The 18128-nt window shown below is 39.8% G+C and overlaps 1 protein-coding gene across 4 annotated transcripts in view; it reads left to right on the plus strand.

Moving 5' to 3' along the window:
* The window catches only part of KCNIP2 (potassium voltage-gated channel interacting protein 2), a gene marked incomplete at both ends in the record, with an annotated part of 124284 nt that overhangs the window by 68361 nt on the left and 37795 nt on the right, over positions 1–18128 (plus strand). The window contains one exon of one of the 4 annotated variants that reach the window (XM_081328956.1): positions 13166–13283. The exons of the other annotated variants lie outside the window; for them this stretch is intronic. Coding sequence (XP_081185082.1) covers positions 13166–13283 — 118 coding nt within the window. Of the gene's footprint in view, positions 1–13165; positions 13284–18128 lie in introns of those variants that run through there. 4 annotated transcript variants of the gene reach the window in all.

The raw sequence follows: 18128 nt of genomic DNA on the forward strand, positions 1-18128 counted from the left end.
TTATGAAATACTTTACATATTCATTCTCCAAATTCAAATTCAGTAACAATTTATAAACCTTAGCAATAATATGTTCATCACTGTCATGCAGTAGAATTTCCAATTCACATTTCACAAGTCAAACCCATAACTCTTTTCGTCTGATTTAAATCTTTCTTTCAATTGTAAATATGTAAACCAATGGCAGATACGTCCTTCTGACTCTAACTGCTCTTTAGATTTGAGGATAGGATCACCAAAATTAAAAGATATTAATTCACCGTAAGTCCATCAGTCTGATTTCGCCACCATTTCTTTTCTAAAAAAAAAAGCTTCCTGGCGGGGACACCCCAAAGAGGCATCTTCACAGCAAACCTTGTTATATATTTATTCCAGACTCTTAGGATGTCACATCTAACAAAATGATTATTAAAATCAATATTTACTTTAACCTTGTCATGCCATAAATAGCAAAACCAAGTCTTAAATAACTTGCAATAAGTCAGCAGGATTGGAGCTAATTTGATCTATGGATGTATGAGGGCCGAGAAGGTGAGTGTCACAACTGAAAAAGCTCTCTTCCTGGGTCCTGCCAAATGACATTCCTGTATGGAGAGGATCTGAAGCAGGCCTCTTCTGCCAGATCTAAGAGAAGGGAGAGAGACTACAAGGGAGAGACATGGTCCTGTAAGTAACCCAGCTCCAAGCCATAACAGGCTTTAAAAGGAACCACCGGCATCATGTATTATACCTGGAAGCAGACTGGCAGCCAGTACAGCTGATGAAGCCAAACAATAAGGTAAAGGTAAAGGTTCCCCTGCACATGCGTGCTAGTCGTTTCCAACTCTAGGGGCCTGTGCTCATCTCCGTTTCAAAGCCGAAGAGCCAGCGCTTGTCCGAGGACATCTCCGTGGTCATGTGGCCGGCATGACTAGACGCCAAAGGTGCACGGAACGCTGTTACCTTCCCATCATAGTGGTCCCTATTTTTCTACTTGCATTTTTACGTGCTTTCGAACTGATAGGTTGGCAGAAGCTGGGATGACTAACAGGCACTCACTCTGTTACGTGGCACTCGGGATTCGACCCGCCAAACTGCCAACCTTCTGATCGACAAGCTCAGCATCCTAACCCACTGAGCCACCGCGTCCCTGTGCCAAACAATAGGCACCCATAATTTCCTGAGCTGCCATATTTTGTACTAAGTGAAGCTTCCAAATATTCTTCAAGGGCAGCCCTATGTAGAGTGCATTACATTGCAGTAATCCAAGTAGAGGGGTGACTAAGGCATGAGTGACTGAGCAGAACCTTTGAAATGTTGCTAAGCTTGAATCCTGTGATCGTAACTCAAGGAAAGAACTACTATGAAAAAAGGAGTAGGAGTTCCACCAGTTTCCACTAGATGTCCTTTTTCTCCATCACTTTCTTAATTAGCTTCTTAATAACTAGACAGGAATGTTGGGAGATTCTGCTGAGTGCTTGTTGGATATAGAAAGTTAAGTGATCATTTCAGCTCCTCTGTGTAGCATATTCAAAGAAAAATTGCATGCTTTATTTTTTGAAACAAATCCTTTTTAGACATAAATCCCCCAAGGCATGAAATATTTTTATATAGATCAACAGGAGTCACAATACTTTGCTCTTATCATTGTGCTAAATTTCAATATTTAGAATTTATCTACTTTTTTTTAAACTATCTAGATGTCTTTGGCTGAGTTCATATTCAGTGCTAAACTAGGATTTTAAAAATGATGGGCTGATATACTTTACAAAGTGGCCTGGGCCACAGATAATATTAAGCCATAATGTGAGTTTGGCTTTACACCTTTGTACATGTTAATGTTACATGTGAATCCAACCCATTGTATATGTTAAATAATATCAGTAAAGCCACAAGTTGGTAGCACTATCAGAGTTTGGCTGATCTTTAAAAAGCTGAACACTGAACCTGTTTAAGACTTTGATAGGAAATTTCAGGGCTGGGGGGGCTAGACTGGGAAGTCAGAAATATATCCTGACACTTCCTCCATGTAGTCCCCAGGATATGTTTACCTTAATCCAAATTAATGGGGTTTTCTGCATTTCTTGTTAATATCAAAAAGTAAGCTGCATCTGAGCAGGAAAATGATGTTTTAGCCAACTCCTCGTTTCTGCTTCCTGCAGTCCTGTCTCTTTCGTGCCTAGACCAAATCCCTTTCTTACATATTATTTTCAGAAACCATTCGCGCAAGTTCCTCAACTCCTCTTTCCTCCTTTTCAAAAAAATGTAGACTTCTCTAAATTATTCCAGCTCAGGGGGCAGAGCTCCGGGTGTGCCGGCCGCTCCTGCAAATGTTGCCAGTGCAAATTTCGCGTGGTGTTGGATCTTTTTTCAGATACCGAGCGCTTTGATCATTCGCCAATGCCTCCCGCAGGCGTTTTGTCTTCGCCATCTGTGGCTTCTCCTCTGCTTACAAGGAGAGTTGGAGAAGTCACTTTGCACTCGCCCCATTGTTGTCCAGAGCAGTTTAGCGCTTCGGAATGAACATCCTGGGAGGCTCCAGTAGAAGAGCCGGGAGGAGGAGGGGGAGGCAGCACCCCATTGGTCAGCAGGACCTGTGGAGTCAGACCATTGCCATGCCAACCTAGCACTGCCTCTGGTTTCCTGGCAGCTGTCTTGTGGAGAACTGGGTGTGGCGGAGAAAGATGTCACGCCAGGCAAAGCAACCAAGGATCCGAAGAGGCATCCGCCTGGAGTGGGAAACTGCTGGCTGCTGCCCTCTTCGAGGAACCGGGACAGCCGATTGACCGCTGCGTTGTTGGCGGCTCCAACTTCGCTGTCCGCTCTTCGTTGCAACTTTGCTGGAAATTCCTGCTCAACTGAGCGTCCGGGAAAGGATCGTCGAGCAACTCTGGGTTGAAACGGCGGCCGCTGCCGGTCCCTTCCTTCGCCCAAGTGTCGGTGCACGCTGCGATCTTCTCGCCTTGGTGGGAGGTCACCCCAGCTTTGGCTCTGGGCGTGTCTGTTGGCTGGCCATCTCTGCTCTTCTAGCGTCCCCGAAGCCTTCAACAGCCACCAATCTCAGCTGGATCTTTTCTATCCAGTCCAAACTTTCATGTCTGAGATCAGAGCTCTCTCTCTCTTCGATGGTGGCTCTGACTTTTCTTGCCTGAATACTGACTGTGTAATAGCTGAGAGCAGAAGACACTCTTCTCTCCGAGTTCTACTAGGTTTCAACTGGTCCCGAGAGCCTGCTGGTCCACAGCCAGGTGTGTCCCCCTGCCACTGTATTGCTAGTGCCATGGCTCATTGCCAGCAACGGTGCAAGAAGCAGCTGGGGCGGGCGATCCGTTTCTTCTACCAGTTTGTAACTGGGACCTTATATCAAGGTAGGAGTTCCCAGCATTCTGGAGGAGGGATGGGCTGGGACATGTGTGGCTGGCACAGCAGGCACAGGGATGATGAGACCCTACACATATTTTGTGTTTGTGTGGTGGGCCTTTAAAAATAGCTGAGCTCTACAAGCAATAGAAGGGGAAAGTGCTGTATTGCTCAATACCACCATTGCAGTTGTAGGTTATTGTGGTTCTTCAGAGAAGGAAGAAAACACCATGTGGTAGACATTATATATAGATCATAGGGAGCAAATTTCATTGGATTTAGACAATAGGCATATCTCTGTTGTGACTCAGTACCAGATTACGTTTGGCTTGAGGTCACCAGGGTCAGCTGATAACCTGGTAGATACTGTATAAGCATCACACCCTTTTTCAGAATTCTTCTTTTCACACTGAAAGAACTGTTATGTTAGCTCCCATGTCTTTCCTCCATACCACTCTCTACAAAGCAATTAGTCAACTTCTTCACTGATAGATGGAAACTTTGCTGCTTAAATGAATGCATCTACCCAAGAGATGTTCTGGGAGGAGAGCCAGGTTAAAGATCTGTTGGATCCAGTCTTTGGATTGGAGCTCACCTCCTTTGATTTTACATTCAATAGTCCATACTTTTATCTGTATCAGGGAAAAGAAGATGAGCTAGAACAGATTAGCCCTACTTTAGCTTTCTTCCAACCTGATGCTTTATAGATGAATTGGGCTACGATTCCCACAATCATTTGTCTCTAATCCCCATATTGTAGGGAGTAGTTGATGGGAAATATATTAGCCTGTCCTCTGACCTACTTTATCATTTAATGCTGCATGTTTCCTTTGTACTAATCTACCTTTGCCCTAATCTGCAGAATCATTGCATTCTTTCACCCTGGTCTTTTCTCCACAGACTGTATGACAATTTTCAAAGAGTCTCCATGGCTTAATCATGCACCCCCCATCTTGTAAAGGAGTAGCAAACTATTTGATCACCTTTCTGCTCTGTAATCTATGGAGGGACCCAATGTTTCATGGCTGCATAAATATGTTTCTGGACCAATGGCAAATTGACTTTGCCTTATCCAGGTCCAGGCCCAAATGGGCTGCTTTTACATGATATACAGTACTATAGCACATGATATACTACATCATGATATACTATAGCACATCCTAGATTGTGTGTGAACCCAGTTGATATGGTGATGTTCTGTCTAGGGTACCATGTTAACAGAGAAAATTGGGTTAAGTTAGGAAACCATATAATGGGCAAACATGTGACACACACACATGGCACACATAGAATGGTGTTGGGGATTGTTATTTGAAAAACTGAAGGGCCTCTCTCTCTCTCTCTCTCTCTCTCTCTCTCTCTCTCTCTCTCTCTGTGTGTGTGTGTGTGTGTGTGTTGTAAAATTCTTCTGTTTGAAGCATAATAATCCATCTGCAGTATCTCTCAGCTCCAACTTTAGTATATGTGTATTTTATCCCAAATATGAACAAACAATAGAAGTAATATATATGTTTGAAATATTGCTTATATATATAATTTATCTAGGTTTTATCTTGTGGAGATAATAATTCCAATTTATCATGAGGGCTATTTTAAATTAACTCCCAGGATCTGGAGAGTGAAATGGGGATTCTAAATGATGGTGGTATCTCCGGCTGCATATGGGCTCATAGAGAAATTGATGCTGATCATCAATGCACCGTCAGACAGCATCATGTTGAAATGTGTTAGCAAAGTGCTTAATGCAATATTGCAAAGAAAAATTCCTGCCTTGTGTCATATTGATCTCGTGGAGTGCTTTACAGTTGAACTAGAATAAACCTGCAATTTATTCTATTTTGTATCTATGCCACTGCTTGCTTAGTGCTGAAACGGTAATTGAATATTCAGAAATATGTTTTTAATCATTTGGGGGCTTTGCTATGCCAGAACCACAAACTCTGAAAGGAGCTTATTAGACCTGTTACTACATTGTTTATTACCTAAAGTCCTCCTAGATGAATACCTTGATTTTCCTACTACTGAAACCTCAGAGGCAAATGCAGCCCCTGAAAGACATACAGTAAAAAAATATATAATCAAATACAAGGGAAGTCACCTTGACTAAGAATTGTAATTGTTGTCATTTTAAGAATAGACACCACACTGTAATTTGTGCCCTGATTCCAGCTGCCTTCTTTGGGGAAAGTAGCCCCCCAGCATATTACTCAAAAACCAAATGTGCTCTCCTGTCCTCAAAAGATTGGGCATCCTGTTCTCAGTCATGTAACAGGCATACTCTGAGCCATTGGGGGATTGTCAGGCCTGTGCAATTTTCTTTTTTCCTTTGAGAAGTGGAACAGCAGAATTATTTTATCTCAGTTCACAAGCAAAAAAGCACAGGGGCTACAAGAGGATTCAGTGAATAAAATTTGGGAAGGTGAGTTCAACTTTGTAAGGGTACAAGGTGTACATATCAGATTTTTACTCTTCAGAAAGTCTTTGAGAAACATATATAAAGGTGAGAAAGAAAGTATATTATGAGTTTGTTGCCTTAGAAAAGCATTTTAGGATAAACTTAACAAGTTCAAAGTATGGAGTATTTTGTGAAAGTATTAAGTTGAATGTGCTAAGAGTAGAACATGAAGTATAGCATGTATGAAAAACAATTAGTCCTCATTTAGTGACTGCCTGTACAGCAACTATGCACAGTTACAATGAAGATGAAAAGGAAAGCTGAAATAAGATTGTAAGCATGGCCACTGTTTCACTTTGTGACCAGTTCACTTACCGTAGCTTATTTGAACATAATTTTGTGAAACATATTTTTCTTCAGGATTGCATTCTTACTTTATTAGATCTTTTACTTATCTGTTAAAAGAGTTTCAGAGTTGCTAACATTCAAATAAGTTTAATACTCAGTTCTTTTTTGTAGTAGGAATTTTTTCAGGAAATCTTATTTAATTAAGGGCACTATTCTATAGTGAATGAAAAAAAACCTGCATTTTTCTTAGTATACATTCACATATTACATGTTCAATGGCAAGCAGTTTTCCTACTGTTTCATAGTCCAGGCAGTCTTGTATCCTGCAGATGGCTTTAGAATAGGTGACATTGGACAAAGAGAGAACATTCTTAATTAAATAACCAGAATGAAGCAGTAACACCAGTGGCCAAAAATAGCCTTTTGCCAATATTTGGATGTACTTTATTAATAATCGACTTTCGCTCTGATCAGTAGTTCTATAATAAGATTCAGCTGTCAGCGACCTAAATTTAACTGTGATAATGACAGATTAAAAAAAACCTAAAAATGATAATACATCATTAGATCACCTTAGCAAAGACAAATAATCTGGCTGAATGAGCAGCTCTGAGAAAAGGGGCTCACAGTGCCTCCCTGCCCTCACATGATGCCTTCTAGATGTTATGGAATTCTACCCCAATCATTCCTTCCTAACATAGTCATTCCTCATAGTAGTTGACAACCATAGGAAACGAAAGCCAACATATATTGAAGGTAGTATAATGGAGAAGGATGTTGTGCCATGCATTAGAAGGAGACATAGGAGAACACAGGAGAACAAACCTATCAGGATAAGATTCAACAGTCCATCTGCATTTAAACGACAAAGGCCACCCTTTTAAAGACAGCAAAGTCCACATTTTGGACAGAGAGGACAGCTGGTTTGAAAGATGGGTCAAAGAGGCCATCTAAGTCAAACTTGAACAGCCCTCTCTCAACAGAGGGGGAGGGATAGGACATCATTTATCTTCAGTCTACAACAGAGTCCTTTCAGCAGTTCCAAGAAAGCTCCACACCCATTTGCACCACTCAGGTGACCTTGAGGACACAGATAAACTTCCAAGTGGCCTCAATGATTCTGTAAAAGAATGCAAATGAACAGCTGTCTGCAAGGAATATAAATCCTTCCATTCCCCACCATCCAGTCAGAGCTGAAGAAGGTTCTTGGATGAGAAACAAAATATCTTCAAAGAAAAACAAGAAAGTCCAGTTGCCTTTTGTAAAAGCACCTTTGGGACAACCATGACCTGGATGAGAGTATCTCCATAGACAGAGAGGTTCTCTTATTAAATCAATGAAAGCAAACCTATAGAAAAGGGATTTAGTGTGAAAGGGGGAATATAAGAAAGACAAAGATTTCCCAGTTTTTATTTATTTTACATATTTAAATACCAACCCAATCTATGTGATTGTAAAATCTACAGTCAGTCTACCTAAACCAGTTATTTATTATGTGCTTAAATAAGCTCTTGGATATCAGGATGTGTTTGGAATTCATTGCAAAGAGACCTTCTGGTTCTCCAGCCTAGATTTTGATAAAGCCTTCTCATCCCTTCCTCCCCCTCTACACCTTACCCTTATATTCCCTTTGGAGAAACTGAGCTCTTTTGTCAAAGTAAGGGAACTATGTATCTCCATGTATCCCTAGCCAAAGAAGTCAAGAATTATCTGGTGGTTAAAATTAATGACTTCATAATGACTTAGTTATTAAAAGAAACTTAGAGTTAGAAAGGGACAGTCTAGTTTGTCATTGTATAAATGGGATTATATGGAAGAGGCTTCTTAGGGAAACAAAAGCTGCATTCCGTTTAGTCAGGCAGCAGTGAGACATGCCGGTACATGCACCCACTGGAATTTGGTAAACTAGGTTGCCTGGATCCCATTATGGGTTCTCTGTATCCTCCACTCAAAATATCACTGCCTCTTCTGGGGGGAGAGCCTAATCAATAAATGCTGCTACCAGCTTCTGCTTTTCTTCTTTTTCTGTAGCTTATGGTACTTGGATCATGTGATGAAGACTAAATTCCTGGACAGAAGGGCAGATTCATGGGGAAAAAATATGAGATTTTATTATAAACATTGTGATTAACATAAAGGTAAAAGGTAAAGGTTCCCCCGCACATGCGTGCTAGTCGTTTCTGACTCTAGGGGCCGGTGCTCATCTCCGTTTCAAAGCCGAAGAGCCAGAGCTTGTCCAAGGACATCTCCGTGGTCATGTGGCCGGCATGACTAGACGCCAAAGGCGCACGGAACGCTGTTACCTTCCCATCGTAGTGGTCCCTATTTTTCTACTTGCATTTTTACGTGCTTTCGAACTGCTAGGTTGGCAGAAGCTGGGACGAGTAACAGGCGCTCACTCTGTTACGTGGCACTCAGGATTCGACCCGCCAAACTGCCGACCTTCTGATCGACAAGCTCAGCGTCCTAACCCACTGAGCCATCGCGTCCCTGTGATTAACATACTAAATGGAAAATGAAGCTGTGGAAAAAAAATGAAAGAGAGAAGTCTGTAAGGTTTTTCTCAGTGGCTGCTCCTCCAGCCAAGAATACATACTGTATATGCAGAACCCAGGTAGAACAAAGTAAAGCAATGAATAATAAAGGAAACACAACTCAGATCATTCTCCATAAAATAAAATTCAGCATCTAGTTTCCACTTGGATTGCTGTATATTTCCTGTATCTCTGATTCTTCTCCTTGGAATCCACCCCCCATCTATTCAATTGTGTCCAATTCTTCAAGACTACCTAAGCAGTTTTCTTGGCAAGATTTTTCAGAAGTGGTTTGCCATTGCTTCCTTCCTAGAGCTGAGAGAAAGAGACTGATCCAAGGTAACCCAACTGGTTTCATGTTCAAGGCAGGACTAAAACGCACAGTCTCCATGTTTCTAGCCTTATGCATTAACCACTACATCAAACGGGCTCTCTTGTTCTGGGAATTAGGCCAGTGTCTATATGGCTTTGAACCAGACAGAAAAGGCAAGGCAAAGATAACATTGAGCTTGATCTTGTTTTAAAAGCTGAGATTCTTGTTTCTATCTGGCAGTGTAGCATTGAGTTTTCCTGGTCTCTGATAGTTTCTACCTTTGGCTACTTAGATTGACAGGTTAGATTGTGGGGTTCTTTTAACTGCTCTTTCCCTTTCTTTTCTGAATCTTTGGGAATAAGGTTTCTTTTATTCCCTGCACAGGTTTACAAATTCCAGTCATTCAACTTGGAATAACTTACCAGATGTTTTAGAGGCCACTGTGGAGCCATACCAAAAGCTATGAGTTGGTCAGCTGGATAATCTATTGTTTGGCATCTTTAGCTGATCCTCTCTCCATCTGGCATTGTCAGAATGAGATGGACTCTGTCTCTAACTAGCAAAGAGGATCAGAGTGGTGGGTATTGGTGGTTACAATCCACCGAGTCTGGATAACACTTGTTTGGACAGAGACTTTTTAAGCAGGATTCTTATGAGGTGCTGGAAGGAAACCCATGCTCTGTTTGACTTTTATATTTAATAGCAATGGCTTTGACTCAGAATGCCTTGTGTCTATGACAGGGGGGACTGGCTACAATGCAGTCTAGTGTAGGCATCAAGCATTGTGGCACCCAGCTAGGGCTCAGATTTTGAAACCTTGCTTATGTGCTGCTTTTATCTTCTATTTATACCCAGACAGGTGGGTGACTGGCTAATTTTAGCTCTGTGCCACTGCTGCCTTGCCAGGGAACTGGTGGGTGGCTGAGTCTATATTTGTGAGAAAGAAAGTGAATACATGCTTAGCTATATTTTACAGATGAAGTGAGAAAGGAAGGACAGTAGCACCTGGTTCTTGGGCTTGAGCTGTATGTAAGGATGGACAGAAATTATTTCGTTGCAATACAAGGAAAAATAAAAATCTGATTAAGTTTATTTTGTGATAGTTAGGGTTCTCAAAACAGAGAGGTGATGCAGAAGGAGTTGGCTGAAAGACTGAATTAGGAATGAAGAGACCCTAGGTTCAAATACTGTTTCTTCCATGAGCTAGTTTTGTAGCATTAGCTCATCAGTTCTCTCTCAACTTCACCTGTGCTGAATGGAACAATAATATTAACTGCATATAGGATTATGGAAACTAATGCTGCATAATTTCAACATCTGTAACCCTCACCCATAGCCATATGGACTGGGGCTACTGAGAGTTCAGTTCTGCAGTACCTGGAGGGCAGTGCTTTTTTTGTAAAAGAAAAAGGTGCCGGAACTCACACACGTCATACAACCCGCCTTGCCTACCCTACAAGGTTCCATCCAAAAAAGGTGCCGGAACTCCGTTCTGAGCCTTCTATGAGAAAAAAAGCCCTGCTGGAGGGTCTCAATTCTCCACCTTGATTTTGAGGTTATTGTATAGTAGGATAGTAGGGCCAACTCTTTCATTAAATGGGAGTGAAGCAACTGCCTCAAGCAGGCGGCTAAAAGCAGGTGAGTAAAAAGCAGAGGCAAGATGCTACCAAGAGGCATGGGTATCACATGACCTATCCCAAACTCTTCAAACTTAGATGTATTCAGTGGTACAGTAACCTAAATGTATACACTAGGTGTAATTATCTTACATTTCTACAGTTGTAGAAATATATATTAGTACTATATATTACTTCAGTTGCAAAATATTCAACTTACTCAACATAATCATTATTTTGGAAATGAGTATCATTCCAGGAGAGGTTTTCAATACTTTTTCAGATCAATAGACATTTCTATCTATTTAGTAACATTTCTCTCTATCTTTTCTCATGAATTTAGCTCTTTATCTGAAAAAGGTTGCCTACATCTAGCATATTGAATACACACTGTATACACCTCAGCTGAATTGCATACATATATAACGTTGTCCTCCTGCTATTCCTTTCCAGGACATTTTGCAGAAAAGAAGTAAGAAATAGTATCTCCAAAAAATTATTGGCATGTAATAAAAAATGAAAAAGAGAATACAGCTACCAATAGTACTATTATATCTCTCTATAGCTTTCTCTCTTAGCAAACCATTCTTGCTTTTACTACGTTTGTCCACTAATACATATATTTACTTTTCTTCCTAAAATTGCTCATTGTTCTCTTCTTTAGGATCTGTCCCATATTTTAAAATTTTTCTTTCAATCTATATTGCTGCCTATGCACAAGCAAATCTAGACAACTAACAGCATTAAAAATAATATAGAAACTTACAATAAAATATCCAGAAAAAAGAGCACAAACACAAACCCCTGTAGTGTTAAACTCAGAATTAATATTACTAGATATATGTAATTCCTTGATTATCCCTTCTTCTTAAATCATTCACTCTTTTCTTCACAGAGGTGTGTTGCAGTTTGATCTTCACTCATTTTTTCTATATGACTAAACCACCCCTAACATATCCATATTTCTTTCACTTTTTTTTTCAGTCCACCTTCATTTAGCACCTATTCTTGGCCTTATTTCTCCTTATTTTACCATACACATTTCTTGGAATGATCATTTAGGAGGAAGGAAGGAAACCCATGCCCGGTTTGACATAGAAATTATGTAACCACAGTGAAATAAAGGACATTTGTGTTATACAAATGCTGTGTTTCTGTGAACAAAGGAGAAAGTGATAACACTATTTAGTCATGTGGACTGATCCATGGTTCTAACTCCAAGATATTTGCTATGCAAACAAATATTGTTGTTGTTGCTGAAGTTCCCTCATGACCCTTTTAAGTATCAGCTAGATTGATTATCATTATTGCTGAACACATGCCAGAAGAAAGACATCTATGCGATGTGAAAGCTTGAATAATGATTGTAAACATGGGACAGGAGAATTACTTTGATAGAACTAGTATCACAATTAACATATCTGATGCTTTTATTCTTTATTGAGCTGTTTTTGTCCATCTGATTGTTGAAGCTTAGATGCAAAGATTTTAGATATCTGGAGGTGAGTGAAAATTAAATGACTCTGTGTATTAACACACCTGCACATGTACCTTTGCAAAATAATTCTTCTGAATTTGTAATTTCATTATAACTGCACTAACAGCTGATCCGAGATTCAATTCGTAGTTTCTTTAGATGTGGCTGAGAAAGAGTCAAAACTCTAGACATATACTACAACTATTGAGCTAGTTAAAACATTGATAGAATCTCTTTGGTAAGTAAATACAGATTCCATCTTTCTACTACCATGAATTTCAGAGCAGTATACCTAAGATTTTCTAGCAGTCTCATATACAACTGGTGATCAATCCCATGCCAGTTAACTTATGAAATTGGCAGCATCACATGTTCTTCAGCTATGTTGAGAGTGTCCTAGACAACCTTTTATGGCTTTCTGGACTAAATAAGAGGAAAGTGTTAATATCTGGATTTAAGATAGTGAACCAACTCACTATCCTGAGCTGTAGGCTATCATGTTAAAGGAAGAACTATATGAGGAAGAATCAAATAAGTGAATACAAGAGGAAATTGAGATTACATAGCTAGGGGTTCTGGCTTCTGATCTTCACACCCCTGTAGGAAAATATTGCCCAAAGAGGAGAGTTACACTGTCTCCCAGAAAGGCAGAAGAAAAATAAGAAAAACCCATTAGCTGCCAAACATTTGTAATCACTGAATACATGCAGTACCACTAAGTACAGTTCAAGATTTTTCCAATTCATTATTATTAAAGCTCATTAAAAACAAAGCGGGGGGAGGGGGGAATCCTGATCAGCCAGGCAGAAATGCTTGCTGTGGAACAGAAAAAGACTCAAGCATCAGAGATATGAGAATGGCAGCCAATTCATGGAGGATGTGTTAGTGGAACAGGGCCCAATCTTGATCCAGTAACATATCTTCTCTTCCTATCTCTTGTATGCCCCCCCGAGTTCCCCCCGGGCCAGCCAGTTATTTTTAGATAGGCGCCATGTGTTGGAGAAGAGCAATTAACATAATTGGTCAGGGGAGCCAGGTTCATGTGCATGGCTGAGAGCTCAAGATTGCCTTGGAGAAGCTAAGGTAGCAGAGACTCAGGGAGCCCAGGCAAGAGGAGAAGAGGGACATACCCGGCATGGCGATATGGAGAAGGAATCCCCCCATAGTGACAGCCTCCTGTACGCTTCCCTGATTGTCATTCTCCTGATCATATCCTACTGGTTCACTACAAAATGCTTCAAGATCCTCAGTGGCATTGAAGGTAGGTGTGGGCTGGGAGGCCCTGGCAGTGGGCAGAAAGGAATGGCTTCTTGCATAGTAGGCAGGCAGGCAGGCAGGCAGACATCTGTATGAAAGTGGGAGAGGACCCCCCCCCAATCTCCTTTGTTCTCAATTTCTTTCCATTACTATTAGTCCTTTTGCCATTCTGAACTATCAGCATATTTCTTGTGTAACTACTTGTCTCCAGTTGTATCTACTCTTTTGCAGGTACCCATTTTCTTGGGAATATCCTCTCCGTGTAGGAAGCTAATGATCCACAAATACTTAATTTTTCCCCCGAGGGATATTAATGGTTTATGGTGATGATCATATAATCATCCTGCATCATTTTGTTGTTGTTGTTGAAAGCAACGTCCTTCTTGCTATAGTTGACAAAGTGCATCCTTAAGAGGAGGCTATTTCATTTATATCGTATTTTATAGGTTTTTCCGACTGGTCATAGTGGGAATAAAATGCTGCACTATGGTGGCCTTCCTTCTAAACCAGCACAGTTCTCATTTTAAAAAAAAAAGGTCATGCCAAGATATTACTTCATGCCCCAAACTGATCTATGATCTGATGGTCATTCTCTGTATTTAAATTTCTGCATTTAGAATTTGTGGAACTCAGTTCCTTCTTTTGTTCTGAAAACCTTAACATCTAAATTCCAGTATCAGTTGCCATGACAGGGGAGGGGGAAAGCCCTCTTTAGTTATGAGTGACTGTGTTATGCGGGTTAAATGAGCTTAGCTTCTGAACTCAGTGCTTTCTTGTTCTGCTCAGATCAGCTCCTGGAACTGCACCGAACGAACTACATGCACATATACAAATGCCTTTTCACTTTGCTAGGGAAATAAAAAACATAGCTTTTGTTTCCAATGGTTTCCAATGGCTGTAAAATTGAGATTTGTAGATATTATTTGCCATAACGTCTGTAAAACCTTGGAGATGGGTCTACAACTGTATCAATTTTCCAGGACTGCTTTAGCTGACACTTTACAGAGAATTGCCATAATCTCTTGTTCCATCATGTTAAATGTCTGCATGCTAGCAGTATTTGGAGCGGGGTGTGTGTGTGGTGTGTGTGCTCCTTTGCTCTGCATTCTTTGAAGCAGATCCTAATTCTTACTATTGCGTAACAAGTTGCAGAAGCTTTGACTGAGTTTTTGTTTCACCATTTTACTTTACAGTACAATTTTGTATGTGTAAATGTGCAAGCAAACATATTGAAAGGTGAAGTGAAAAATTAATATTTAGAGATTGGATATAGCCTGAAAGCAATATCTCCAGGACAGGAATGAACAGCAATTTTAGATGGGTGCTGAATGATCTTCATTGAGGTTTGAAGCACAGGGATGTCTCCATTTTCTAGCCACATTCCCTTCTGTATATAAGGGAAATTTGGAAGAGGTTAGCTTGGGAAAATTGTATTTATTTGAATTGTCAATTAATTGGATAGTGGAAGGTTATCTTCTGCATCAAGAACATACCTCATTTCCCAAAGAGAGATCTATATTCAATAAGGTTAGGGGCTATAAGGGTCAAGAGAAGCGACTGCATTAGTAAAATAATGAAGTATTCTGAGTCTGTTCACATTATTGGAAGGATCATATTATTGGCCTATGGCTACTGCCTTCTCTCATCCTGGAGTCCCATATCTCACTGTCATTCAGCACCCAGGAAATGATCCATCTGTACACCACACTAATTTAATCAGTAGAGTGGTGAAATTACCATCACTTTCTGTTTTGAAAGCATCCCTGAATTCCTGTCCACAGCTAAACTAGTTTCTTTCCCAGGTAATGAAAAACACTGTGAATCCAGAAAATACATGACAACTTAAGGCTCCACACATTCTTAACACTTACCACCACTGTGTTTTATTATATAAGCCACAATCAAGAAAGTTCACTGAATATATTGCCACAAACCTAGATATGTCTATAAATACTTAGTCCACAACATGATGGATTAGTTGAAGCTTCCAAATAGTCTTTGAGAGTAACACTATGGGGAATGAGGCACAACACTTCAGCCTTATGACAAAAGCAAACCTATGCCACACATGGGTCCAAGTGGTGCACAAGGTACAATTCCTGTCTACAGCCTTCATTTATTGATCAAACACAAGCTATGAATCCAAGAGAATTCCTGGATGGCAGTTCACCTCCGGATTGGAGAATGAATTCCATTGCCTTTCTTTGGAAATAACTGTCTTTCAAATCCATCATCACTCCAACTCATTGGGATTCAGTTTTGTTTCACCTCATCCAGACTCTAATATCCTCAAAGCACTGGATCAAGCCTGCCAGGCCTAGAGTGCAGATGTGTAAATGAGTATCATCAGTACACTGATGATGCCTTACTGAAAGCTGATGGATGACTTCTAGTAGCTTCAAATAAGGTGTTAGACAACAGAAGATTGAGAATCAAGCCCTATCAAATCATTTGACAGATTTCCTGAGGGCTTGACTTCTCCCTACTGTCCCTACTGACTGAACTGACCAAAACACTGTTTCTCTCCCCTCCCCCCATCCTTGCAACTAGCTCATGATCAGTGATACTGAAGGCTGCTAAGAGATCAAGTCAGACCAGGAGAACAGGTATAACTAGGAAAACAAATGTTGATATTATTATTTTTTTGCTAAAACCAAGGTCATTTTAGAGTCTTGCCTCATCTTACCTAATTTGTAGATTTTGTGTTCCACATTAATAAAGGTATTTGTTGATACTTTCTTTATGAATCTGGTATAAAACATTCAGAGTAATTTCACTCATTATAAATAATTTGTTCACAGTTTCAGTGTGCCAACTATTTTACTGTTCATTATCTCATTGCTTCAAATATATCTGTGAAGAAGGTCATTATCACTTCCACTTTAAGGATGGGAATATGAGACCACAGATATTTCCGCATGAGACAAAATGCAGATGTTTTTAGTGGGATAGTCCTGTAACTCTAGATCCTATGCCAGGAACATTATTATATTTGTATATAATGGAACTGCAATTAGCTCTTTCTTTTTGAATGTTAATTCTAATAGCTGCATAGTCCATCTTAGTAGTAGAAAAAGTCTGATGGGACTATAATGGGAGGAGGGAAGTGAGCTGCAGTGGGGGAATTTAGTAAATCTTTATGCCTTGCCTCTAGTTTCAGCTTTTGGGGGGAAACTTCCTCTATGAGTGTCACTATACTAAATTATATCTCCTTGACTGAGTTCAGAGAACCTGCCAAAAAGGAAGGAGTAATACAGACGCTTACCTTGTAGTAGTTCATTTCTAACCAGCGTGTAGCTGTCCAAAAGATGGATGCAGCAGGAAACACAGAGCTGGGTAGAGTACAGAGTCAGTGATCCTGGAAACAATTAAGACAATGCCTTATATTTCATGAGCAGAGCACAAGGAAGGAAATCGCTACCGTGTGCTGCCAAATCTTTTTGTGTTCATCCAATGTATTTCTTTCTGGGGATTCTTGTACTGAGCAGGGAACTGGATTAGGAGATCTCATTCTATCATCTTATATAAAGTCCTGTGTTGTAGGGAAAACCTTTGTATTCTGGATTTGATAGATTCAAGGACAGCAAGTTGTTTCTAAATGTTATTCCAAAGTCACTACTATTATAATGTCTATTATTTGTTTAGCATGTACACAGCGGACAATTTATTAGATTTATATGTGCCACCCATTTTGTCTAGAGGCAAAAATGAACTTTAGGCCTTTTTTAAAAACATAGGTTTAATATGCATTCATTTTCATAAATGATATAGGGCACATTTGCACTATCAGTTCTGTTCCCCAATTTCAGAAAATAATTTGAAGATTTTCTGCAATCAGCATTGAACTACTGGCATAGAAATGATGAGAATAAGGAGCAAAAATTATTGCCCTGCTCTGAGCTGCTGTATGTCTTGCGCTAACATAAGTCACTGTATTCCTGAACTCCTACTATATGCAAAAAAGTGGAATAATTTGTAAACGCATAGCTACAGTATCCATATCCCTATTCCATGTTACATTATAATGTTTGCCATCCAGAGTCACTTGTTGAGATGGGTGGCTATAGAAATCCATCTATCCATCCATCCATCCATCATCCATCCATTCTTTTCTTTTCCATGTTGAAATAAATCAGTGGCATTGATGTAATGTTGCTTATTCATTTTTGTTTTAATGACCTTAATGTTATATGCACAGAGTATATAAAGTAAAGCACAGATGGAATTGCTTTTTACCAATGATCTATACCAGGCTTTATCAATTAGATAACACATTAGAACTACAGTTCCCAGAATTTACAGACAGCCTGGCCAATATAAAATATTTCTCTGATGCATCGACTTACAGCTTGTCCACTGAGTTTAGATTGCCATCAGTTCTAATTTGATAATTAGAATCAACTAAATCTTCGTATGTTAAGATCAAGCATCATAAAAAATGTGCTCACTTTTATATTAATTATGGTCATTTCCATAATCAGAATGAAGCCACCTTGAAAGTAGAACTGAGTAAAAACCACAAAATCTGGGTTTTAGCTTATCTGACATGGTTCTTTTTATTGTCTCTGTTTACTGTAAATTCAGTGGCTATTCAAATCTAGTTCCTAAGGAATGCTAATTAATCTAGTTCCTAATGAATGCTAATTAAGAAATGTCTTCCTTGTGCAGTCTTTTGTTCTAATTTGCAGTTTTATAAGACTGTCTTGACAGTTTCTACAGGCACTTGACTCACGAGCTTAGTAATTATACCTGAAAATAGGAGTATGAAATTTAACACACATAACTCTCAAACTGCTTTATACACATGACTTAAATATAGATTTTGAAGGAGTGGGCAGTGAGATAGATG

Source organism: Vipera berus (assembly GCF_964194415.1).
Source record: "Vipera berus genome assembly, chromosome: 5".
In the NCBI taxonomy this organism is placed as follows: Eukaryota; Metazoa; Chordata; class Lepidosauria; order Squamata; family Viperidae; genus Vipera; species Vipera berus.